The 27,623-nt window shown below is 43.6% G+C and overlaps 1 protein-coding gene across 1 annotated transcript in view; it reads right to left on the bottom strand.

Annotated features, from left to right (window-relative positions):
* The window catches only part of LOC148523921 (uncharacterized), a 59,769-nt gene that overhangs the window by 4,228 nt on the left and 27,918 nt on the right, over positions 1-27,623 (bottom strand). The window contains exons 2-3 of the mRNA XM_088472519.1: positions 23,426-23,890; positions 1,880-2,338 (exon numbers count right to left, since the gene is read on the bottom strand). Coding sequence (XP_088328645.1) covers positions 1,880-2,338; positions 23,426-23,869 — 903 coding nt within the window. The 5' untranslated portion in view covers positions 23,870-23,890. The remainder of the gene's footprint in view (positions 1-1,879; positions 2,339-23,425; positions 23,891-27,623) is intronic.

Here is a 27,623-nt window from a genome sequence, read left to right as displayed (position 1 = left end):
GTTCTAAGAAAAGGCCTGTCTTGATGAAAGCTTAAAAATGGAGGAAACTTTGATAAAATTACCTTTTGTTGTTTAAAAAGTGGCTGTTTTGCCTTAGGAGCAGGTTCTGCCTCTTCTATTTGTAGAATAGATCTGGCAGCTCTCACCAGTGCATCTATATTTAATTTAGAGGGAGGCTCCTGGTCTCCCAAAAGGGAGTCAGAGTGAGAGAGAGGTCTGCGTCTTCTGCCTCCCCAGATGATACATCAGAATCTGATAGCTGGGTGGACTGGGAAGATAACACAGCACGCTTAGTAGGTTTACTAGGTAAAGGTCTCTCTTTTTGTAGCATCTGCTGAAAAGCTGTAGGAGGTATCCACCAAATTCGGTACAGAGGTAGAAAGTACGTCTACCTATAGGGGAGGCAAAGGATGTGCAGGGAGCACCGGTTGTGGCCATCCCATATGGGGTGCTACTACAAGGACTGCTAGGTGGTCTACAATTTTTGCCAGCACCTGTGAAAAGGTAGCCCAGGGTGGGTCCTGAGGAGGAGACACTGGGGCTTATGGGCCCGGGGCGGTATAACAAGTTGTACAAAGACCATCCTGAATGAGGTCCCCGGGAGCGAAGCATGCTGAGCAGGACTTACAAGACACCAGAATAGGAGCAGTAGCATCAGTCTGTTTGTTTTTCTTTCCTCAGCCAGGCATAGCCACATGAATAATAAAATACACAATCTGACACAATGTAGTGCGCAACCGCGCTATATAGTATGTGATAGCCCTCACAAATATAGGGAGATGTGAGGTACAATTAACCCTCTATACCTTAGTATGCCAGGGTTATAGTAGAATAAAGGGAAAGGCATAAGCTGACAGTATAGAAAGAAGAGATCAGCGCTAGCACAAGTCACATACAAATGCAGGAAAAAAAGACAATATAGCTGCAGTGGGCACTAAAATCAACTACACAGACCACAGTGGCTGGTAGGATATAGCACTGTATAACCTGGCCCTTGAAGGAGGTATACAGGGAGACTGGACCCAGTGCTCATGAAGATCTGCTTTCAATAAATGGCTGCTGCGCGTCTCTGAGGGGGCAGAGGGTGAGGGAAGCAGCAAGACCACAGTGGAATGTCGCCCTGAGCTGGGGGAGGGGCTGCAGGGAGCAGCTTCTCCCCTTGCTGACGTTAACCACCGGATCCCCTGGCCTCTAAAATATATGCCCTGCGCCAGCGATATATATGCCCTGGTGGTCTAGTGGAGTCCTGGGCGAACCAGTGTCCACATCAGCATCTCCGGTCTGCACCTCCGCAAGCGGGGATCCGCCTTACCTGTCCCCTGGATTACGGGCTGCAGTCTGGGGTCCGGGGAGCCTGCTAGCTAGTCCTCCTCAGAGCCCTGCTGGGAGTACCTAGCCGAAGGCCGGAGTCATGGCACCGCGAAGGGGTGGTGGAGCAGCAGTGCAGACGTCCAAGGGACTGTCTCGCGCTGCTGCTCATAGTGGGAACAAAAAAAATTATTGTAGAATCAAAAATAAATGTAAAAAAAATTAAGCTTGGGATGCTTAAAGGAGCCCCACTGTTAAAAATAGTCATCCAGCTCCTGCCGGACACCAACGAAACTGAATTGACCATAGGCTGTGGGCAGGGGTATAGGTGGAAGGACCGGAGCATTCTGGGATTGAAAAGCTTTGCTGTTGGTGTCCGGTCCTCCAAGTCCCACCTACACTCCATTGTCTCCCTGAGGAGCCCTATGGACCATGAAGAAGAAAGTAGATGTTGTGCTACACATAAGCATGTTTTAGTATTGTTTACAAAGTAATCAATTACTTTAAATATATAAAAAAAAACACGTCTGTAAATAATTTAAAAAGTGAATGGATTGTTTGGATTTCATACCTGGGACAAGTTTGTACTTTCGCCAACACTTTCTAGGCTGTCATCTGTGTTTTCTTCCTCTTGTCGTATATCATGTGTGTCAGAATAGTTGGATACAGATTGCTCATCCTGATCAATAGTAAATTTCAGAAGGTCAAAGTACCACAGCCGCGGTATGTAAACGTCATCACCACAGGCGCCAGAATTTCTGGAGGACTCCACTTTCTTTAATTCCTTTTTGAACACAGTTCGTAAATTTGCAATCTTATGTTTAACAAGATCTATGGTTGCTGTGGGACAAACTGTTTTGCAAAGACTGACTAATTGGTCATATGCTTCTGCCTTTTTCTGTCTATTGGAATAATCAGAGCATTTCAGTTTCCATAAGCAAGGAAAAGATCGGTACATTTCAATGAATTCTTTTAGGAAATCTGGGTTCATAAAAATTTCTGTTGACATCTTCTTCTTTGCAATAATCACCTACAAAAAATACACTTTCAATTATTATGGTATAATGATTAATCATTGACACAATAAAAAAAAAAAGTTTGATTGTTTAGTAAACAAAAAAGGAATATGACATGATGGCCATTTAAAGAAAACTGTATTCGGTCAGCTTGCTGTAGAGTGTTACAGTATATAGCAGAGTGCTTTACCTAGAGCGGACTGTCATTTTTATGGAATCGGAAATTTGTACCTTGCAGCTTATCTAAACATAATTTACTTTTGTTGCCAGGCACAGAGATTACCATACTCTCAGAGTGGTGATAGGGAACCTGATATACTTCAGCTGCCATCACTGCCCATTACCCTTAAACTCAGTAATAAGTTCAATCATAATTGCACTGTGTTTAAGAATAACATTTTAAGATGACCTATCTTCCCCTATAAGATAGTTCCATTTATAGTATTTTGATTGTGTCTTCCTCTATACAGCCCTCTATGAAACACAGTTGAAAGAATCCAATTCTACAAAGGAATTTAAATATCAAATCTGATCAATTAATTTGCAATATGTTTTAAGTCTTAACGGTCTTAGTTATGGACAGATTAAGTGAATAATTTACATTATTAAACAATAGATTAACTGGATAAATTATAGTGCCTAAACTATATGAATACTCTTTCATGGGGAGATGCACTAAGCCTTGGAGAGAGAGAGAAAGTGAAGAGAGAAAAAGTGCCAACAACTCAGCTCCTAACTAACTTTAGGTTACATTTAGGAGCTGATTGGTTGGTACTTTATCAAATACCAAGGCTTAGTACATCTCCCCCCTCAATGAGAAAAACTAATTATTTTTATACATGCCTTTGGAATACATGCAATGATACAGCAAGTGTTGATTGAGGTGTGGGCATTCATATATTGCCCCACAAAGATAAAATTTGAAACATTTAGAGGGTCAACCTAAGTGCTATATAGTGGCATTTCAGAAGTCATCATTCTGAAACATTTTGCTGTATTCCTCATCTTACTTTATATAATCATAATGACCGTGGAGGAGGGAGATAGGCTGCAGCAGTGGAGGCCTATCTGTCCCCAGGTTATCACTGATGAGACCTTAGTACAGGAAACGGAGAGCACCAGGTGAGGGCACACAAGCAGGCAACAGTGTACTGGGGGATCACCTGACCAAGTAGGCTGGTGTACCTACATAGCAGCAGCATAATCCTTAAAGCTTTACACTGCTCATTTCTATTGGTGACACTAATTAGAGCAGTATGTTGTTTGTGGTCATAATGAATGAATGCTGGCTATTCATAAGATAGTCTTGCATGGCACGTGCCAGTGTGATCATATATCTATATCTCGCGCTCTCTTTATAAATACTCGACCCCCAGAGTGATAAAAACTGGGGATGTCACACGGCCACGCCCCTTTTTAGGCCCGAGCACCAAAGGCGTGCGTAGTTACAAGGTACCCTTCAAAATGAAAAAAAAAAAAAATGCCCACCTTGGTGACCAGCTCCCTGTGCTAAAAAAAAATCCTACAGCGTGAATACTATAGTATGTATCTCATCGTTGCTCACTTTTTCATTTAATTCTGTTACAGGAAATTAAAAGATTAAACCCTTCAATGCTAAGGATAAGAACTGGTCTTCCACATACCTCTCAAGTGCTCGTCTTTCACACTCGTGAGGTTCAAGGCTGTAAAAATGACTGCACAGGGACAGTGTGAATGTGTTGCTAAAAACAAGTCACATAATGATGTAATTGCGCATCAGGCACTCAGCCATACACTACAGATATACTAGAAGAGCCATGCTCAGGGAATAGGGGCGGCACTAAAATTGCCCGATCTCTCCCATTCTGACATGTGGAAACTCAGGGGCACCATTGTTTGAAAGTAGGGAGTCTACTCTCTTAAACAATTTGGACACTTTGAAGTTGTGTTCACAAGAAAATAATCCTCTACATTATAATAAACAAGGATGCGAGATAGGTAATCTTGTCATCTTGAGAACCTTTATTTAAAAAATCCTAGCCCTCTTTTTTAAATTAAATGCCCCATAATTGTATTTGTCTAGTGATCATCAGATAATAACATCCTACACTACAGAAAGGGTGACGATCCAGAGATGAATTATTGAAACCTATGTGTAGACTCCTGCTTTTTGCTATTTCGGAAAGGTGGATTGATGTCAAACAAGAGCTAAGTATTTCTAAAGCTGCATACACACACGATTTAATAAATTAATAATTTTAGGAATTAATTTTCGTTAATTTTTTCAAGGGAAAAATTTACGAAAATAGTTTACTAAAATCGTTCATTTACTAAATGTAATGAACGATTTTTTTGAACTACTAACGATTTTTGCATATTCCCTTACTGAAAATCGTTGAGTTGGTCAGTCTGACTGAACTACAAACGTGAACGCGCATGAACGATAATCGTTCATCGTTTTAACTTAGAGTGAACGATTTTTTCAACGATTGAACGATAAATGATATAGTTATCGATAATCGTTCAAAAAATCGTTGTGTGTGTGTATGCACCTTTAGTGGTGTTTAGCTTTAAGAAATTCTATACAAGAATGACAAAAAGAAAAAATTAAGAAATAAGAATTAAAAAAAAAAAAATACGTTTGATTTTAGCTCACTTTCTTGCAATTTCAATGTGTTCCACGACCTTTTTGGGACAATTTTAAAGGAGATATAAGCAAACTATTGGTATAGTCCAGAGGTTCCCAAACATGGTCCTCAAGGCTCCTCATTCCGGTTTTAGAGATATCCATGGTTGAGCACAGGTGACTTAATTAGTACCTCAATCAATTTGTTGAACCATGGATATTTCTAAAACCTGAACTGTTGGGGAGCCTTGAGGACCGCGTTTGGGAACTTCTGGTATAGTCTGAAAAAATTCCCATGTGGTAAAACAAAAGCAAGAGGTGTCAAAATATTTACAATTTTATGAATGTTCCAAAGTCCTGAAAGACGCAAATTCTTGGCATGGAAAGGAAAGAAGTGGCCAAACTTCACCAAACTCCACCAAGCATCCTGTATAAGAGACCATTTGAGATTATCTTCTGGGTTTTTCAGCTAGCTCCTGCTCTTGACTCACTTCTCCCAGACCTAACTGCATCTAACATTTTGTTCTAAATAGTATTTGATAAGAATTATTCAATTATTATGTAAAGATGATTTTGGATTCATATAATTTGTTGACAGCGTAATGTAGATGGGAGAATGCAGACAACCCTTGTAATTTTATTCAAAGCATTTTAATAGTGTGGCACTTTAACTTTAAACACAATAGTAAAGCATCATGTTTAAAGTTAGAATATCGATTTGCTTAAAATGGTTTAAACAACATTACAATCATGGTGGCAATCTTCCCATCAATACGATGCAGTCGACTGTGGACTCCTTATCTACATCTTGATGATTTATGACAAGAATTTTCAAACAGATGACAGTTAAGCTGAATGGCTGGAGCACCATTATCATAAGCAACAAGTTTTAAAACTTAGAAAAAAGGGGGAGAGCAGATGCACCATACAACCATTATTAATTATACATAATATATAAGTTTTTTGGCATAAATTTGGCCAAAGTTATAAGCTTACCCACCAACATCAAGGTAACCTTCATCGGGTAAGTCCTTAACATTATGGGGGTTCATTTATGGGGCGTGGGGCACCCCAAAACCACCCCAGGGCACCACACAAATAAAAATAGCAATGAAATGTTGAAGTGTTAGGTAAGTGAAAGTGGCTGCTTAGTGTTGGAAGTGTTAGAAAAATGGAAATAAATGTGTGAAAATGTAACATAAATGAAAAACAAACAGTGTGATAAAGTGTTTAAGTAGTGATGCCCCAAAGTCGTCCAGCCAGAACAGTTCAAGGGGCCCAACGCCCCAAAGTTCACCCCACAACTGACTTGGTAAACAATTCTAAATGCAAAAAGGTCTTACCAGTGGATTTGCTATACAGGCCGTGCAGTCAGCGGCAGGTGGGCGGGGTGCTTGTCCAGATAGAAGGAGTCTCGGCCTTCATGTGTGTATACATCCACATAATATATATAATATTTTAGGGGAAGGGGGCCTGGACTGCACACCCTAGCTCTTTCTAATGGGATGTGCTACCTAGCTGAGACGTCGTACTACAACATAGAAAAAAGGGGCAGAGCAGATGCACAATACTACCATTATTAATTATATATAAGGTTTTTGGCATAAAAATTTGGCCAAAGTTATGAGTTTAAACACCAACGTCAAGGTAACCTTCATCGGGTAAGTCCCTAACATTATGGGGGTTCATGTCTGGGGCGTGGGGCACCCCCAAACCACCAAAAAAAAAAAAAAAACTTTGGCCAAATGTATGCCAAAAACCTTATATATGATGTATAATTAATAATGGTTGTATGGTGCATCTGCTCTCCCCCTTATTTTCCATGTTGTAGTACTAAGTCTCAGCTAGGTAGCACATTATTTACTAAGTGGCAGCTTTATTTAAAAGGGAAATGCTACTAGTAGCAAAATCTAGGGCGTTTTGCTATTGAAGGCACTGTCCTTTTGAAGTTTAGGCTTAAACACACCGGAAAGTGCTTAGTAAATCATCCCCACAAACTGAGGAACCAGTCTTCAGCATTCCACTAGCAGTGCTTCATGGTCACTACAAGACTCTTTTTGATTGCTGAAGAACAGGTGTAAGTTCTTTACCTACTACTTGTTCCCTGAAAAATATATATATATTTTTTTTTTTAAGAACTCTAAAATTGACACCTAATTTTATTCAGTTTTTGCTAATTTTTTTTTCTTAACCTCTTTCACTTAAAATTGTACCATTTCAGGTTATTCACTGGACTTGAACTTAAGCCAGGTACACACTGGGACGATGTCGTTATGATTTGGCTAAATCGTAACGACATATCGTGCAGTGTGTATGTACAATATGCGCGCCCCCGCAGTCGCATGCGACAATCGCCAGGTTTGATGTGCAGCATCGCAAGCGGCCCCATTCATGTTAATAAAAGGATAGAACTAGTTGTCAATTAACAAAATGTAAAGTGAATGAACAGAAGAAATATATAAATCAAATCAGTATTTCTGATGACCACCCTTTGCCTTTAAAACAGCATCAATTATTCATTTCTTCTGGGTACACTTGAACACAGTTTTTGAAGGAACTTGGCAGGGAGGTTGTTCCAAACATCTTGAAGAACGAACCACAGTTCTTCTGTGGATGTAGGCTTGCTCAAATCCTTCTCTCTCTTCATGTAATCCGAAACAGACTCAATGTTGAGATCAGGGTTCTGTGGGTGCCATATCATCACTTCCAGGACTCCTTGTTCTTCTTTACACTAAAGATAGTTCTTAATGACATTGGCTGTATGTTTGAGGTCGTTGTCCTGCTGCAGAATAAATTTGGAGCCAATCAGATGCCTCCCTGATGGTATTGCATGTTGGATAAGTACCTGCCTGTAATTCTCAGCAATGAGGACACCATTAATCCTGACCAAATCCCCAACTCAATTTGCTGAAATGCAGCCCCAAACTTGGAAGGAACCTCCACCATGCTTCACTGTTGCCTGCAGACACTCATTATTGTACCGTTCTCCAGCCCTTCGGCTCAGAACTGGCAGAAAAAAGTGGGTCCCAGGTACACCCATCTACTTTTCGGAGACGTTTGGCCAGATGTGGTCTTCATGGAAGAATTGCGGCCAAAAAGCAATACCTACGATGTGGCAACAAGGCCAAATCGACTCTGATTGGCTGTATGTTTGAGGTCGTTGTCCTGCTGCAGAATAAATTTGGAGCCAATGTCATTAAGAATTATCTTTAGTGTAAAGAAGAACAAGGAGTCCTGGAAGTGATGATATGGCCCCCACAGAGTCCTGATTTCAACATCATCGAGTCTGTCAATTTGAGTAAGCCTACACCCACAGAAGATCAGTGGTTAGTTCTCCAAGATGTTTGGAAAAACAACCCTGCAGAGTTCCTTCAAAAACAGTGTGCAAGTGTACCTAGACGAATTTATGCTGTTTTGAAGGCAAAGGGTTGTCACAACAAATATTGATTTGATTTAGATTTCTCTTCTGTTAATTCACTTTGCATTTTGTTAATTGATAAAAACAAACTATTACTTCTATTTTTGAAACATCTTGAAGAACGAACCACAGTTCTTCTGTGGATGTAGGCTTGCTCAAATCCTTCTCTCTCTTCATGTAATCCGAAACAGACTCAATGTTGAGATCAGGGTTCTGTGGGTGCCATATCATCACTTCCAGGACTCCTTGTTCTTCTTTACACTAAAGATAGTTCTTAATGACATTGGCTGTGTGTTTGAGGTCGTTGTCCTGCTGCAGAATAAATTTGGAGCCAATCAGATGCCTCCCTGATGGTATTGCATGTTGGATAAGTACCTGCCTGTAATTCTCAGCAATGAGGACACCATTAATCCTGACCAAATCCCCAACTCAATTTGCTGAAATGCAGCCCCAAACTTGGAAGGAACCTCCACCATGCTTCACTGTTGCCTGCAGACACTCATTATTGTACCGCTCTCCAGCCCTTCGGCTCAGAACTGGCAGAAAAAAGTGGGTCCCAGGTACACCCATCTACTTTTCGGAGACGTTTGGCCAGATGTGGTCTTCATGGAAGAATTGCGGCCAAAAAGCAATACCTACGATGTGGCAACAAGGCCAAATCGACTCTGATTGGCTCCAAATTTATTCTGCAGCAGGACAACGACCTCAAACATACAGCCAATGTCATTAAGAATTATCTTTAGTGTAAAGAAGAACAAGGAGTCCTGGAAGTGATGATATGGCCCCCACAGAGTCCTGATTTCAACATCATCGAGTCTGTCAATTTGAGTAAGCCTACACCCACAGAAGATCAGTGGTTAGTTCTCCAAGATGTTTGGAAAAACAACCCTGCAGAGTTCCTTCAAAAACAGTGTGCAAGTGTACCTAGACGAATTTATGCTGTTTTGAAGGCAAAGGGTTGTCACAACAAATATTGATTTGATTTAGATTTCTCTTCTGTTAATTCACTTTGCATTTTGTTAATTGATAAAAACAAACTATTACTTCTATTTTTGAAACATCTTGAAGAACGAACCACAGTTCTTCTGTGGATGTAGGCTTGCTCAAATCCTTCTCTCTCTTCATGTAATCCGAAACAGACTCAATGTTGAGATCAGGGTTCTGTGGGTGTCATATCATCACTTCCAGGACTCCTTGTTCTTCTTTACACTAAAGATAGTTCTTAATGACATTGGCTGTATGTTTGAGATCGTTGTCCTGCTGCAGAATAAATTTGGAGCCAATCAGATGCCTCCCTGATGGTATTGCATGTTGGATAAGTACCTGCCTGTAATTCTCAGCAATGAGGACACCATTAATCCTGACCAAATCCCCAACTCAATTTGCTGAAATGCAGCCCCAAACTTGGAAGGAACCTCCACCATGCTTCACTGTTGCCTGCAGACACTCATTATTGTACCGCTCTCCAGCCCTTCGGCTCAGAACTGGCAGAAAAAAGTGGGTCCCAGGTACACCCATCTACTTTTCGGAGACGTTTGGCCAGATGTGGTCTTCATGGAAGAATTGCGGCCAAAAAGCAATACCTACGATGTGGCAACAAGGCCAAATCGACTCTGATTGGCTCCAAATTTATTCTGCAGCAGGACAACGACCTCAAACATACAGCCAATGTCATTAAGAATTATCTTTAGTGTAAAGAAGAACAAGGAGTCCTGGAAGTGATGATATGGCCCCCACAGAGTCCTGATTTCAACATCATCGAGTCTGTCAATTTGAGTAAGCCTACACCCACAGAAGATCAGTGGTTAGTTCTCCAAGATGTTTGGAAAAACAACCCTGCAGAGTTCCTTCAAAAACAGTGTGCAAGTGTACCTAGACGAATTTATGCTGTTTTGAAGGCAAAGGGTTGTCACAACAAATATTGATTTGATTTAGATTTCTCTTCTGTTAATTCACTTTGCATTTTGTTAATTGATAAAAACAAACTATTACTTCTATTTTTGAAAGCATTCTTACTTTGCAGCATTTTTTCCACACCTGCCTAAAACTTTTGCACAGTACTGTATATGTGCCGTCTCCTGGGGAAAACAGTTGCATTTATCATGCAGCAGCCAAGTAGTAGTACACCAGCCCAGGGTGTTGGTATAAGTATCTGCAGTTTGTTTTATTAACAGGAAAAAAATAAACAAAAAATATAAGAATAAATCCTGGCCTGTACGGTTCGAACTAAACAAAATGATTTCCTCTTTCAGGGTGAAAGAGCATAACGTCCTTCTCACAGCACAGAAATTTTTAGCACAGCATTTACAATCAATAATCACAGTGTCTCTCAATAGGTCTCTGACCTGTTCCCCATGCAGTGAGAGACTGACTACATAGACTGACATTTTATCAGCCTCTCACATGTGGTCTAGCAATCAAGACTGCTAATCAGCTTCTGACTACCAGATAGAAGCCAAAAATGCGGGGCATATATATATATATATCTACCCTTGACAATCTTTCCATAATTCCGGTCTTTGAATTCTATCATATATACAGCAATGAGGGCACGAGCGGCACTCAGAGGGCTTGTATATGTTAAAAACAGCACAGAGTCACAGGTAGGTGCGAGTGACTGTGTGCTTTTTTAATCATATACAAACCCTCTGAGTGTCGCCAGTCTCTCCATTGCTGTGCATTACCTTTGGGAGGACACCAAGGTATCTATACCTTTTGAGTTTGCCTGAGTGGCGGACTATCTATATATATATATATATATATATATATATATCAAAATGAACAAACAGGCGGCACTCCCAGGCTAGTGTAAAAGACGAGTGTATTAAACAATCAATTGTTTAATACACTCGTCTTTTACACTAGCCTGGGAGTGCCGCCTGTTTATTCATTTTGAAGTACGTATGGACATTTTGTTTCCATAGAGGAAGGCACCCCAGCGAGTTCCAGTTGGTGCCAGCTGCCAGCAGAGTGCCGGTTCTTGTATATGTGGTATATATATATTATATTTTCGTATATACACACCTATATACATACACACAAACATCTGTTTTTAGACCTCTTTCATGCAAGGTGCAATTTTTGAGTGCACTGCATATACAAAATTCACTGATGTTGATCTTGGAATGTGACCACCGCAAAAATAGACTCAGCGTAGTGGTGAGAAAACCCTCAATGGCGAAGAAGTAAAAGAATAAGATCAAGTGTCCATCTGTGTAAGATGATTTGCTTTAGAATGGGCAGACTGAGCCAGATTCAGATTTGCACACAAGTCCACTTAGCAGATGGATCTGGCGATTATTAGCAATTGTGCATGCTGCATATGCAACTATGAGCAATTACGTGCAATTCAAAGACGTATGTATCTCCACTTGTGGCTTCGAGGGTGTTAATGGGGAGCTACTGGTTGTTCAAACCTAAAGTGTTTTGTGGGCGCACAGACAGAATTGTGGGTTATTCAGAGGTGAGCTTAAGTAGAAATTTCAGAAGGATCTCTTGTACCAAGTATAGGTCTCCTGCAAATGTGCGCTGATTGTGATGACTTTCACAAGCATTCAAACCAGAAAACCACACAAACTAAAACACAGTATAAGTAATGTTTCAAATGCAGAGTCTCCAGATTCAGAAAAATATATTTAAAGGTGAGTACCAAAAATCTTGTCATCCTATCTTGGTGATATTGCTATACCTTGGGGATTTTCCAAAGCTGTTCGTATGAGAGGGTACACTCGGATAATGCTGTGAGCAAAACACTAAATTAAACAGTTGTTATAGCCCATATATACACTGTACAATAATGCACATATATTGTTATACTGGGAACAAGAAATCCATATATAACAAAAGTATTACTAATAAGTTATCAACATTAAAAAGAATGAAAGGTAACAAGTAACAACTGTGTAATTTTGAACGTTAATATTGAAACATAATGCTCATTTGTATTAGGAGTGTAAAAGGTTAAATAACACAATGTAAACTAAGGTGTTGCTTTAATCTCAGTTTTTGAAGTTTATCATGTGGGAATTTTACCTATTTATATTAATATATTATTAGGTATACATTTAATCTATTGAATTAAGAAATTAAGAGGCAGCGCTAAACACACAATAAATACGGCGGTTGTCTAATAATTAGTCTTCGAAGAGTCTCTGGTGGCAAGGAGACGAAAAGCGTTGACCACAGTTGCCCAGTTGTACCATTAATATCTGTTTTAGCATTACAACCATGGATACACTGAACTCTGATCTGTGACAGCTGCACTCCAAACACTCAATTCCTGACCGCCATGCGTGTTGCTGGAAGCGTGAACAAGACGGAGACCAAGAATAGTCTGCAATCCACAGATACACTCTTACCGGCAATTGCCAATATTACCTTACTGGAAGAATCATGTGCCTACTACTTGTAACCGGTAAGGTGAGACCTTACTTCTCAACAGATAATGCCGGTATCTCATTGAGTTTTGCTACCATCTAGTGACCTGTGTACTGTGAGTAGAAGTTTAACTTGTCTTCTTATACACGCTACAATTAAACAGCAGCTTAGCTTACTAGAGAAACTAAAAGATTTTGCACCAGTGGTGGATGAGAGGATTACACAGTATTTTCTTAGAATTATAAACAAATAGTGACACTAAAGCTGGGTACACACCTAAAAGATATCTGCAGATGATGGTTGTTCATACACACTAAACAACCATCATCCGTCATCTGGCTGCGGGTCCCGCTGGCTGGGGGTCGCGTCACGGAACCCCTTCCCCATGCCCTCTGCTGCAAGTGTACGGGTGGTCGGCTAACCGCCCATACACAAAGCACGATATACAAATATATCTGCAATCGGCTATGCAGCACAGCCGACGCGTTATGCCTGAACGACGTAATTTACAGACAAACCGCTGGTACAAACTGGCCAACGGGTATACGATATATTGGCCAGTCAATTGATCAGCCAATATATCTGCCAGTGTGTGCAGATATATTGGATCTCATTATCTGCAAGCATTGGTACTTTAAAGAATGGTTGGAAGGATCATTATAACACAACAGCAATACAATTCCTGAGATACCATGGATGAATTCATTGCAATTAGGGAAAAATTGCCTTTATATAGAAGGCTAGTATTTTAATTTTATGTGACGATCAGACTAACTAATTTCCAAGTGGATTTGGTTATGTTTATAACAATTTGCATACAAAGATCCACAATTGTGATTTGGTTTTATGTGCAAATTATGATGTGTGTATATATGTAGTTATTTTTTACTGTTTTATAATCACATTCTCTTAAACAATGGATTAAGTAAACAATTAAGTAAAATAATTTTATTGATACATTTCAGCCTCTGTGTTTTCCACGTAATGGAGAGCAGACTATATATTTTATTAATATTACTTGGTGCTCAGCGTAGTGATAAAGTTTATGGAACTTTCTCAATTGGTATTTGAAATTTGAAGCGCAGTACAACTTCAATCTTCACTTGCAGTGGGAATTAAGTATAATACTATTATTGCAACAAAGCATCAGGAGTTGAAGTAGTGATACTTGCATCAATTACTTGTATTATCTACTCACATTTACAAATAATTTACTTCCAGTGATCGCGGTGAGCGGAAAAAAATGTGGGTCCCAGGGACCCCTCACTTTAAAAATTTGGAGTACTAGTACACAATTTCTGGGTCCCATTACAATATATGCTTCTGAGCTCTCATAAGCCATGAGACCACCCACATGCCCTATATACTTGTTGTTGTAATCTGGTACAAAGGTACGTTAGGTAGCAAACTACAGTAGATGCACACTGAGCAACTTTGCATGTGAGCGCTACTAAGGATGCAATAATTAAGAATACAACCACACTGTGCTACACATTGTGAAAAGCCTCTAGGATGGAAACAAGATGGGCAGACTATGATGTCAATTGTAATCACTCAAGTTCTGTCCCTCCAGTGGATATAATAATATTAATACATGATTATTATTATTCTCTTCACACAGTGGCCAAAACAATCCTTAAATGTAGAAAAACTAAGCACAAATATAATAATTGATATGATTAAAAAAAAGACATAAGGATATAAATTTGTATATATTTAATTAAAAATTATATAGAATATTTTTAATGGAAGGAGCCACAGTGATTTGAGGGTCTATGTACCAAGATGATTTTTACATAAAATTATACAGAAACTGTAGTTTCTGCATAATTTTATGTATCGATCCTATGTACTAATAGCACAATGCAGGAGATTTTACAGAAATCTCTGGCAAAGTGCTATATAGCACCTCATATCGCAGTCCCCATTATTATCAATGGGGGCTACGATCTTACACCTATGTATTAAACTCCAAAAAGTAAAGCTTTTCGGTGTTTAGCAGCTGTCCTTTACACAATCTTCAGATGGTGTAATCTACTGTTAGCCTATAGGGGCTCCAGGTGCAGGAGAGAGATCTTTCGATCTCTTCCCCGCAGCCCCTGTCTGGCCCCGGAAGCTGACACTGTGCACATGCAGAGTGTCAGCTTCCCCCGGAGAAGTCTTTCATTTCAGTGAAAGACTTCTCCTAATGCCGGGGATATCACTCGCGGGGACAGTGGTTACGGCAACCGCTCTCCCTGCGAGTTCCCCTTGGTACATAGCCGGGATATTTTCATTAAAAATTTAAATATTCTCGGCGAGATGTATACATAATAATTGCAGCAGTGCCACGATTATTAGTACATAGACCCCTTGGACACAAAAGTAAATACAATGGAAGTAGTCTCCCCGTGTTTGCTTTTTAGCAGTTCATTCATTCACAGCCAGTTCCCCACAATATTTTTAGTACTTCAGCTCCTAGCCCCATCCCCCAGCAAAGTACAGGCAACACATAGTACACGACACAGATCCCTGCTTTGTCCATTTTGTCTTGTACAGCCCATGAAGATCATGTTCAGGCACAGACCAGATCCTGTGTCTGGTCACTGTTTAGCTAAAAAACAAAACAAAAAACAAAACAAAAAAAAAACATACATTCTCTACAGCTTAAAAACACCCACAGTGTGACAGTCCTCCTCTATCCTGACATTCTCCTCTGCATTTAATATTTATCACACCGTCTCAGTCAGGATATGGTGGATATGAGGAGGCAGGTAGCTGCAGCCACATTACTGGTTCAGCTGCATGAGCTCCTCTGTCTAACTGACAATATATATGATCTTTAGGTTTATCCAGCTGTGGTGAAGTTACATGTCCCAGGCTGCCCGCTACTGGTCCTCCGCCGTGCTCACCTCTCCACCCGGCCCTCCAGGTCCCGGATCTATAGCAAGTAATACTCCTTGCTGTCCTGGGACACTGGCTCCGCTTTCGCATGTCCCCCCCGGTTTCCCCTCCTTTCCCGTTTTTCTTGGGGGGGGGGATTTTACTTAACTCTCAGACGCCCCCCCCCCCCCCACGTATGCGCCAGCTGCCCGCAACAGCACCTGCTCACCCATGAAACACTGAACCCACCCGCCACAGTACAGCACATCACGCACTCACCCCAGAAGAATCCCTACCTAGCAATAGCTAAACCACTCACTGCCACAGCACCAGTCACCCAACCCCTGCAGTACCAAACCCCCACCCGATTGCACTTACCGGAAGTCGTCTTCATCCAGGCCAGGTGCCGGGGACTTCTTCACTCCTCTCCAGGCACAGGGGATATCTTTACTCGCGGCTGCATGTTCCTGTAGTTGCTCCACCTACGCGTTATAAAGCCTGCAGCCGCGGCCGGGTCATCATCAATCACTTGACTTATTTAGGAGCCAAGGGATTGGCCGCTGGGGAGCGCATCCTTGGGGACCCACCCATTCTGGAAAAGGGAGTCGCCACCCCTCAAAACCGGTTAAAATACGCGCTATAACGCGTATTTGCGAACACTGACTTCTGTTTCATTTCAACCCGAATACTGATTAACAAAATATATATGTTACAACAAGACATTTTGTGATTTCAGCACTGGTCCAAGATTTATATGATCAGTAGGATAAGTAACTCGATCACTTTTAAATATTCTCTTGTCTAAAAGAATGAATATTACAGATACAGTGGTGCCCCCTTGAGTAATAAACAATGTTCACAAACATGCAACAATCTAGAAAATAAGAGATATGGTAAGAACTTACCCTTGTTATCTCTATTTCTACGAGGTCCATAGGGTTCCACAGGATACCTTGGGGTATAGGCGATGGCGGCAGACATCCAGGCTCCATCCTCCCAGGATGCACTGGGGTCCCTCTCCTATACCCATACCCCACCCCCGAGCCTCAGGCACTCAGTTTCGTCACAAGCCATAGGCCGGAGGAGGATAAAGAGAGAGAGAGAAGAAAGTCTGGAACACACAAAAATCACATTCTCACCAGAGGGAGACTGAAAAACCGGTGACCAGAACCACAGCCCATCTGCAGTACAGGTGCGACAGGGTGGGAGTCCTGTGGAACCCTATGGACCTCGTAGAAATAGAGATAACAAAGGTAAGTTCTTACCATATCTCTTATTTTCTACTTCAGGTTCCATAGGGTATCCACAGGATACCTTGTGGATGTCCCAAAGCAGTATCCTTCAAGGGTGGGGACGCTCCTGTGCTGAGAGGAGAATCCGTCGCCCGAAGGAAGCATCCTGAGAGGCGTAAGTATCAAAAGCATAATACCATACAAAAGTATGGACAGATGACCACGTGGCCGCCTTGCAAAGCTGAACAGCTGAGGCGCCACATTGAGCTGCCCACGAAGGACCCACAGACCTAGTGGAATGAGCCTTAAAAGAAGATAGAACAGGAAGGCTCTCGTGAGCAAAAGCTTCAGAGATAGCCAGTCGAATCCATCCTCCCAAAGTTTGTTTAGTGGCAGGCCAACCTCTTTTATGGAAGCCATAAAAGAACAAACAGAGTCTCACTTCCTATAGACAGAAGTGCGGTCCACATAGATTTTCATGCCCGCTCCACATCCAAGGTGGCCTCACCAACCGAAAGGTCCGGTGAAGTAACCGATGGTATAATAATTTCCTCGTTGATATGGAAACTAGATACCACCTTTGGAAGAAACCCAGGACAAGTGCGCAGAACAGCCCTGTTTCTATGAAAAATTAGAAATGGAGGTCTACATGAGAGCTCCCAATTCTGAAACCCTTCTGGCTGAAGGAATAGCCAGAAGGAATACAGTCTTAATGGTTAGTCATTTCAAATCCACTGAGCCCAGTGGTTCAAATGGCGGTCCTTGAAGAGTCTTCAAGACCACAGCCAGATCCCATGGTGCCACAGGTGGAACAAAGGGAGGCTGAATAAGAAGCACTCTTTGCATAAAGGTGCGGACATCAGGAAGCATAGCAATCTTACGATGAAACCACACTGACAGTGCAGACGCCTGTACCTTCAGGGAAGCTAGGCGAAGACCCTGGTCTAAACCCGCCTGTAGGAAGGCCAGAACCCTGGACAATCTGAACACCTGAGGAGCATTGCCTCCCCTTCCAGTGGTGTCGCACTAGAGGTTATCGGGAAGCCGACTGCCTAAATACCGGCAGCCGGCTTCCCGACTGTCTTATCCCGGCATGGGTGAAATGCCGGGCGTCTAGATATAGACGCCCGCATTTCCCCGACGCTGGGAGACCGGCGCCCGGCATCACGATCGTACTGATGCCGGGCGCCGCGAGCGGACAGCCGCGGGGGCGGGGGGGCTTTTGGGGGTTAGGTTTAGGGCTCCCGGGGGGGACTTAGGGTTAGGCACCCCCCCGGGACGGTTAGGGTTAGGCTAGGGGGAGGGAGGGTTAGGGTTAGGCACCCCCGGGGGGGACTTAGGGTTAGGCACCCCCCCGGGGGACTTAGGTTTTAGGCAGCGGGGAAGGGGGTGGTTAGGGTTAGGCACTTAGAGGGGGGATTAGGGTTAGGCACTTGGGGGGGGAAGTTAGGGTTAGGCACCCCTAAGGAGGGTTAGGGTTAGGTTAGTGGATACTAACCTATCCACGATCGGGATTTCCAGCGCTGTCGAACTTCCGCTGCGTCGCACTCTGCTTCTGTCGGGCTGCCGCTGACGGGAATCGAACCGCCGGCCATGCGGCTGACGGTATTTCATACAAATTCCACTGGAAGAAAGCCCGCCACACTCTATGGTAGATGTTGGCAGATGAAGGCTTCCGAGCTCTCAGCATGGTGTTGACCACCGAGCTGGAGAAACCTCTGGACCTCAAGAGGGCAGACTCAATAGCCACGCCGTCAAAGACAGCCGACTCAGGTCCGGATGAAGGCAAGGACCCCGAGACAGCAACAACAGCGGAGTATCCACTGAGAGACTCTGAAGATCCGTGTACCAGTGCCGCCTGGGCCACGCTGGAGTAATCAGCAGTAGCGTGCCGCCTTCTTGCTTGAATTTGCTTATCACTCGAGGAAGGAGGGAGAACGGAGGGAAGAGGTACGCATACTGGAAGGTCCACTTGACCGCCAGAGCGTCCACTAGACAAGCCTTTGCGTCTCTTGTTCTTGACCCGAACATCGGCAGTTTGTTGTTGTGTCGTGAGGCCACGAGATCTACCTCTGGAAGGCCCCACTTGTTCACCAGTAGCTGACACACCCCCTGGTGAAGAGACCAATCTCCTGGATGCACGTCTTGACTGCTGAGAAAGTTTGCTTCCCAGTTGAGAACTCCCGGTATGAACACTGCTGATATTGCAGTGAGATGCTTTTCCGCCCATACTAGAATGCAAGACACCTCTGCCATAGCCGCCTGACTGCGAGTCCCTCCTTGGCGGCTTATGTATGCCACCGTGGTTGCGTTGTCCGACTGTACCTGCACAGGTTTTCCATGCAGGACCTGCCTTGCTTGCTGGAGAGCATTGAATACTGCCTGCAGTTCCAATATGTTTATTGGAAGAGCAGCTTCTACCGATGTCCACCTTCCCTGAAAGAAGTGTGGTCCATCACCGCTCCCCAGCCCCGGAGACTGGCATCCGTCGTCAGAAGGGCCCAGTCTGCGATCCAAAAGGGACGCCCCTTGTTCAGGTCGTCTGTAGCCACCATGCCAGAGATAATCGCACCTCTGGGGAAAGCACCATAGTCTTTGTCTTTATGCTTTGGGGCGACCGATTCCATCTGGAGAGGATCAGCTTCTGCAGAGGTCTCGAGTGAAACTGGGCAAACTCCACCATGTCGAACATGGATAAAATTGGATCCCAGTAACCTCATTGCCGAGTGAATAGACACCTGGCGACTCTGCAGGCAAAGACGGACCTTTGCCTGTAACGCAGAAATCTTTTCTCCAGTCACCAAGATCCTCTGATGTTGGGAATCCAACAGAGCTCCTAGATGGAGCAGCCTCTGTGATGGTACCAGGGAGGACTTCTTCCAATTTATCAGCCAGCCGAGAGACTGCAATACAGAGACTGTTAGTTGCAGATGGCGCTGAAGTTTCTCTGAGGACTCCGCCAGTAACAGGAGATCGACCAGATAAAGTAACAGGCGGACTCCCTGCAACCGCAGATGGGCTGCCATGACGGCCATAACTTTGGTGAACACCCGAGGTGCTGTAGCCAGACCGAAGGGCAGAGCCTGAAACTGGAAGTGGTCCTTGACCACTGCAAATCTGAGGAAGCACTGGTGTGCTGGGACAATAGGGATATGCAGGTAAGCATCCTGAATATCCAGCGACACCATGAAATCCCCAGGTTCCATTGCTAAAATAATGGAACGCAGGGTCTCCATCCTGAACCGAGGAACCCTCACAAATTTGTTGAGGGATTTGAGATTGAGTATTGGCCGGTAGGACCCATTGGGTTTCTGCACCAGAAAAAGATTGGAGTAAAACCCCAATCCCTTCTGAGACAAAGGAACTGGCACTATAACTCCATTCTGGAGCATCGAGTGCATTACCTTGAGTTCCTGGGCCTTGTCCTGATTGGACGGAAGGCCCGTGGTGAAAAACCGGCTGGGAGGTCTCCTGCAGAAGGAGAGGGCGTACCCCTGAGAGACCACTTCTCTGGTCCATGTGTCTGAAGTGGTCAGACACCAGCTTTGGGCGAATTTCAGAAGTCGGTCTCCCACTTTGAGGTCCCCCAAAGAGAGGCGCGTCCCGTCAAGCCGAAGGTTTGTCATCGGACTTGGGAGTGGGACGTCTGGTACTCCAGGCCTGCTTCCTGGGCTGTGCAGGTTTCTTGGCGGCAGTCCTCCTAGGAAAGGACTGTACCCTAGGTCTGTTCTGCGTTCTGTATGGCCGAAAGGACAAAGAACCCGCTCCTGATGGGACAGTAGTGGAAGACAGACACGCAGACTTAGCTGCTGCCGAAGTAGCCACAATTTTGTCTAGATCAGGGCCAAACAGCACTTCTCCATTGAAGGGTAACCCCTCCAAACCCTTTTTGGAATCAGCATCCGCCTACCAAGAACGCCGCCACAGGATACGACGAGCCGCCACTGTTGCCGAGGAGATCTTGGATGCCATGAGGCCCATATCTAAAGCTGCCTCATTAATGTAGATAGCTGAGTCCTTTAAATTACCCACCAAATCCACCTGTTCAGGTGACGAGTCTGGGTCCAGGGATGCCTCCAAGGTATCTGCCCAGTGCTCCATAGCTCTTGCCACCCAGCACACGGCCAAAGCCGGTCTGGACATGCCTCCTGCAAGGGAATAAATCATTTTCAAACATATTTCTACCCTGCGATCCGTTGGATCCTTTAAGGAGGACATAGAGGGCATAGGCAACGTAGCACTCTTTACTAGACGTGTGAATCCACTTGTGGCGGGTTATCCCATTTTGCAAAATAATTATCTGCAAAAGGGTATGCCACCGCAAAATATCTAGGGGGCTGATAACGCTTCACCGGCGTTTTCCACGCCTCCTCCAAATGATCCACTAGCTGATCAGATAGGGGAAACACCGTAGCATCACTTTTAATATCCTTGAAAAAGGCATATTTTGATTTAGCTACAGGTGGAGCATCATCCTCAATAACCAAGGCCGTGCGCATCGCACGTATGAGCCATCATCTGTCACAGCATCCTGATCTTGATGAGGTTGCAGCTGACGCTTCTGCGCCCGCACAGACGACTCGCCCTGTAACCGCTCTGACAGCTGTTGTACTGAGGTAGACAGTGAATTAGCCCACGCAGGTTCATGGATGACCTGAGGGGGCGACAACGGGTAACAGGTACTATTAACTGTTTAGGAAACCCCTGCATAGGGGACGACACCATAGACTGCTGTGAGACCCCCATCTGGGGACACTCAGGGGTTGTCGTTAACTGGCCCACCAGGATAGTAAGCGCCGTAGCAAAACAAGCCCATGGTAGCTCCTGCACAGGTGTAGTGAAAGAAATCGGCCGTGCCATAAATCCCCCTTGCAACACCGTACCGCAAGGGCTTGTTAGCAGAGAAGAAAAAAAAAAGGATAGGGAACATAGCTGACAGTATGTGAAAGTGAAAGTAACAGACAGCAGCGCTAGCCCAAAGTCACATACAATGCAGAATATTGAAAACCCTGCAGTATCTGCGCTTCATCAACTAACCAGACCTCAGCCTGGTAGGAAACAGCGCTGCATACTCTGACCTTGCACCGGAGGAGAGGTATGCAGGGGGACCCAGATCACGATGCCCGCGTTAACAGCTTCCAGCGGTGTTTGCCACATGTATTAAAATGGCCACCGAGGAGCAGAGGGACGGCTGGTCCGGGGGCGGAGCGCATGCAGATGCCTAACCACCTTGTGGAGAGGCCATGTGCAGTGGGGAAGGGGCCGGCTGCTTAGCAGGTAAAGCCACCGCTAGCTGTGTCCCCAGTCACCCACCAGCATCCCCGGATCTAGTACCGGTGTTCTGGTACCAGCGGGGTGTAGGAGCGACGACATGGACGTCAGTACAGACTGTCCATATTGTCTGCTCGTTAGATGTGCAGCCACAGCTGCATTGAAGAACTTCAGGGGCCTGCAGACCCCCACTCTGTACGGTGCATCCGACTTCGGCCAGGCACTGACGAAAACTGAGTGCCTGAGGCTCGGGGGCGGGGTATAGGAGAGGGACCCCAGTGCATCCTGGGAGGATGGAGAAGTTTTTAACTCTGTGGTGCCTGGATGTCTGCCGCCATCGCCTATACCCCAAGGTATCCTATGGATACCCTATGGAACCTGAAGTAGAAATGTTATTTAAATCGACACTCCTCCACACTGCAACAAATGCTGGGCATACACTATACAATTATGTCAGGCATCTGTCCACTCTGGCTGCTTGGAATGAAAACCTGGTTATGTATTGGAGCAAATGACATTTGACCATATGGTCCCAAACACTGGAAAACGGACAAAAACGATTTTTCAAACTGGTTAAATTAGTTTGATTTGTCTGAACGACCATTTTTGTCTGTTTTCCAGCGTTTGTGAGCAAATTGTCAAACGTCATTTGCTTCCATCCATTACCAATTTTCATTCCAACCAGCCAGATGCCTGACTGATTACTGTAAAGTGTTTGCCCAGTATAAGGGAAAGTAAATAGATTAGCGCTGAAAACCTAAATCAACTTGCATAATAGAGTGAATAATTACTTTCCTCAAACTTGAGTTGATTTTTTTTTTAATAAACACCACAAAGAAATGCCTTGTAGTTTTTATTTAGAGATTAATCCACCGTTCCAAAATAGCATCATGCTTTTTTTTTGTGTGAATAGTCTGTGGTTTGAGAGCGCAAACAGCAGATTGGGTGCCCTAACCAGGTCTTTAGATGGGTTTAGCCACTATAAGCAGCTAAACCCTGACTGTTTGGACGTGACAGACGCAATAATTAATGGGTACCCAAAACAACTGAATTGCTGCAACGGGCGCCCATTAATTATCGCAGCACCCAAAACAATTGAATTCCTCCCATTGTCTAACTTGCACTAGCCAGATTTATGCGGATTTGTGGTTGAGTGTTACTGGAAATTTGTACTTTTCAAATATGTCCCTGTCTAATGAAAAAATGCACATCACTGTATAGGACAGTTACTCTATATGACTTTGTGCAATTAAGAATAATGTAACAAGTTTCTGTAAAGAAATTAAAATTCCTACCAAAATAATTGAATGTGCTAATGGGAGTATGAATTTCATACCTGGGACAAGTTTGTACTTTCGCCAACACTTTCTAGGCTGTCATCTGTGTTTTCTTCCTCTTGTCGCATATCATATGTGTCAGAAAAGTTGGCAAGAGGCGGTGTTTGTGCCTCCGGATCAATAGTAAATTTCAGAAGGTCAAAGTACCACAGCCGCGGTATGTAAACGTCATCACCACAGGCGCCAGATTTTCTTGACGACTCCACTTTCTTTAATTCCTTTTTGAACACCGTTCGTAAATTTGCAATCTTATGTTTAACAAGCTCTATTGTTGCTGTGGGACAAACTGTTCTGCAAAGACTGACTAATTGGTCATATGCTTCTGCCTTTTTCTGTCTATTGGAATAATCAGAGCATTTCAGTTTCCATAAGCAAGGAAAAGATCGGTACATTTCAATGAATTCTATTAGAAAATCTGGGTTCATTAGACACTCTGTAGACATTTTCTTCTCTATAATAATCACCTACAAAAGAGGAAAAATAAAAAAAAGTAAATGTACAGTGTAGTCTTTGATCTCAACATTAACTGAATAAAATGTATATTGGCATGTAAGGTCTATATGTATCCTCAAAAGAAAAGCATCCAACAGTCAATATTTATTTAACTTCATTATTATTATTTTAAGATAAAACTATTATTAGGGACATGCATTTATAACAGCAAATCCAAAAAGAAAATATGCATTACCTAACTATTTAGCTATAGTCTAATCATGGTTAGATAAGAGCCAGTGCATCTTAAATTAGAGGTGGAAAAAAAGAATATGGACGTCAGCAGCCAGGGAAGATATACAGCCGTGACTAACTGATAATGCCCAGGTTCTTGTAGAATACTTAAGTACAACTGAGGGCCTGATTTAGGTGGTGGACGCTAATGCCATCGCGGCTGCAATTTCTTTCAGGTTCGCTGCTGTGATAATATGCAAAGGCTAGTCTCAGTCTTCTTGTGTAATTGCGAGCGCTAGAGATTGCAAGCCCTGAGACGCCCACTTTCAATGTCCGTGGATGGTGGAAATCTGCAGCTGAACCCAAACACTGCACCATCGCAATGACTATAGAGGTTTCTCTTTTTTGTGCATGTGCAATAGTAAAGAAAATCACTCAACAGCGCAAACATAGACACTGCGCCCACCTCTTAATCAGTCTCTGAATGTCTATAACCCAGCTCAGTACACTCTGCGGGGTATAGCTACTAAAGTGCGGGTTTTTAGAAGTGGAGATGTTACCCATAGCAACCATTCTAAAAACCAGCACTTTAGTAAATATATCCCTGAGTGTCGGTTTGTACACTGGCCAACAGAAATTGATCTTTTTTGGCATATTACTCTACAGTATTATGCCAGTTTTGCTAAAATTGTCAAAGCACACCGTCATTTTAAGAAGAAATTATAAAAAAAAAAAAAAAGTTTTAGGATTTTATTTAAAAGTTCAGTAGCTGATCAGTGAGTCGCAGTCCACAGACATTTGGAGACTCACCTCTCCTCAAGAGTCACCTGTCCTCATTGCTGGCCTTGGCTGCTTGCAGCTAGCTGTGTAGTGCTTCTCAGTCACCACCTTACAGCGGGAATTCAATTAGCCGTGATACGCCGCTTTTTCACAAAAATCGACTTATTTGCGAATCAGTATTTATCCTATTAGCAGCGGTTTTCGGGGGTGCGAATCCTCCACAGCATAATGTTGCAAACAGTTTTCACAACCTCCTGAACAGGTGAAAAGTTGGGGAAAATCCCTATTTCAAGGTAAGAATGTGGGGACTTGTTTCAGAACCACTGGGTCACCCTCCTTAATTGACTAATTAGGAAAAATTAATTAGCTCAATTTGGACAGTAATTACATAATTTTAGGGCTGATAAAGTGCAGGAAAATGTGTTACTTGATGTGGGACAGGTATATGGGGGTGCTATGTGTGGGGCAGGTGTTCTTAAAATTGCATGTAGGTGTTAAGCTGGGTACACACTTAACGATGTGTACCTGGCTATTTGACGGACGACGGCCCGACATACAGATGTGCCCCCACACACATCTATTCTCCGTGCGCTACAAGTCGCGCCACACAATGCGGGAGATCAGTGTGACTCGGTAGCGCAGAGTGTCTTTCTACCTTGAAATGCGTCCTATTCACACAGCGATGCGAATAGATATCCTTTTTATCAGCAGAAGCTGCTTGCGCTATACAGCATGCCTATGTTCTCTGTGCGTCTGCGGGTATATCTGCATGCAAATTGCTACATTACAGTGTTACAGCCACTGACACTGTAAAGTAGCATTCGTATGCAAATACACCAGCACTAGCTCACAGAATATAGGCATGCTGCATATCATTTTAATCAGCAGAAGCGGGATGTGCTATCTATTCGCATCGTTGTGCGAATAAGACACATTTGAAGGTAAAAAGATGCAAGAAGAGACGCTTGGCGCTACAGAGTCACACCACGGCATGACTAGAAGGGCTGTTTAACGCGCCAGGCGGCTATATACATGTGGACCCATCTGTATCGGGCAGCCAGCACACATTACACAATCCGGTGCCCGACACGTCAGTAGCCGCATCCCGTTGCACAGAGTCGTTAGTCGCATGGTCAGATTGAGTTGCATGTAGGGACGACCTGACAATGCGACTGATGACCAAACGAGAGCGCGCTTCGTCGTTGGTAGTGCATACACACTGGCTGATATTGACTATGTGTCAGCCCAATCTGCCGGAGGGTCGACATTTCATCTACTGTGCATCCGGAAAGTATTCACAGCGCTTCACTTTTTCTACATTTTGTTATGTTACAGCCTTATTCCAAAATGGAAATTAATTTTGTCCTCAATACCAAATACCCCATAATGACAACGATTTTTGCAAATTGAATAAAAAACAAACAAACTAAGAAATCACATGTACATAAGTATTCACAGCCTTTGCCATGAAGCTCATAATTGAGCTCAGGTGCATCCTGTTTCCACTGATCATCCTTGAGATGTTCCTACAGCTTAATTGACGTCCACCTGTGGTAAATTCAGTTGATTGGACATGATTTTGAAAGGCAAACACCTGTCTATATAAAGTCTCACACTTGACAGTGCATGTCAGAGCACAAACCAGGAATTGCCTGTAGACCTCCGAGACAGGATTGTCTCGAGGCACAAATCCGGGGAAGGGTACAGAAAAATATCTGCTGCTTTGAAGGTCCCAATGAGCACAGTGGCCTCCATCATCCGTAAATGGAAGAAGTTCGGAAACACCAGGACTCTTCCTAGAGTTGACCGCCCGTCTAAACGTGGGAGAAGGGCTCTAGTCAGGGAGGTGACCAAGAACTCGTTGGTCACTCTGTCAGAGCTACAGGATTCCTATGTGGAGAGAGAACCTTCCAGAAGGACAACCATCTCTGCAGCAATCCACCAATAAGGCCTGTATGGTAGAGTGGCCAGACAGAAGCCACTCCTTAGTAAAAAGCACATGGCAGCCCGCCTGGAATTTGCCAAAATGCACCTGAAGGACTCTCAAACCATGATGAGACAAAGATTGAACTCTTTTTGGCGTGAATGCCAGGCGTTATGTTTGGAGGCAACGAGGCACAGCTCATCACCAGGCCAATACCATCCCTACAGTGAAGCATGGTGGTGGAAGCATCATGCTGTGGGGATGTTTTTCAGCGGCAGGAACTGGGAGACTAGTCAGGATAGAGGGAAAGATGAATGCAGCAATGTACAGAGACATCCTGGATGAAAACCTGCTCCAGAGCGCTCTTGACCTCAGACTGGGGCGACGGTTCATCTTTCAGCAGGACAACGATCCTAAGCACACAGCCAAGATTTCAAAGGAGTGGCTGCAGGACAACTCTGTGAATGTCCTTGAGTGGCCCAGCCAGAACCCAGACTTGAATCCTATTGAACATCTCTGGAGAGATCTAAAAATGGCTGTGCACTGACACTTCCCATCTAACCTGATGGAGCTTGAAAGATACTGCAAAGAGGAATAGGCAAAACTGCCAAAGATAGGTGTGCCAAGCTTGTGGCATCATATTCAAAAAGAATTGTGGCTGTAATTGCTGCCAAAGGTGCATCAACAAAGTATTGAGCAAAGGCTGTGAATACTTATGTACAAGTGATTTCTTAGTTTTTTTTTGTATTCAATTTTCAAAAAAAATTTTTTTTACAAGTTGTCATTATGGGGTATTGTTTGTAGAATGTTGAGGACAAAAATGAATT

This window comes from Taudactylus pleione, unplaced genomic scaffold, assembly GCF_031769625.1.
Source record: "Taudactylus pleione unplaced genomic scaffold, aTauple2 ptg000125l, whole genome shotgun sequence".
NCBI lineage: Eukaryota > Metazoa > Chordata > Amphibia > Anura > Myobatrachidae > Taudactylus > Taudactylus pleione.
This window is presented reverse-complemented; position numbering and strand designations above follow the sequence as displayed.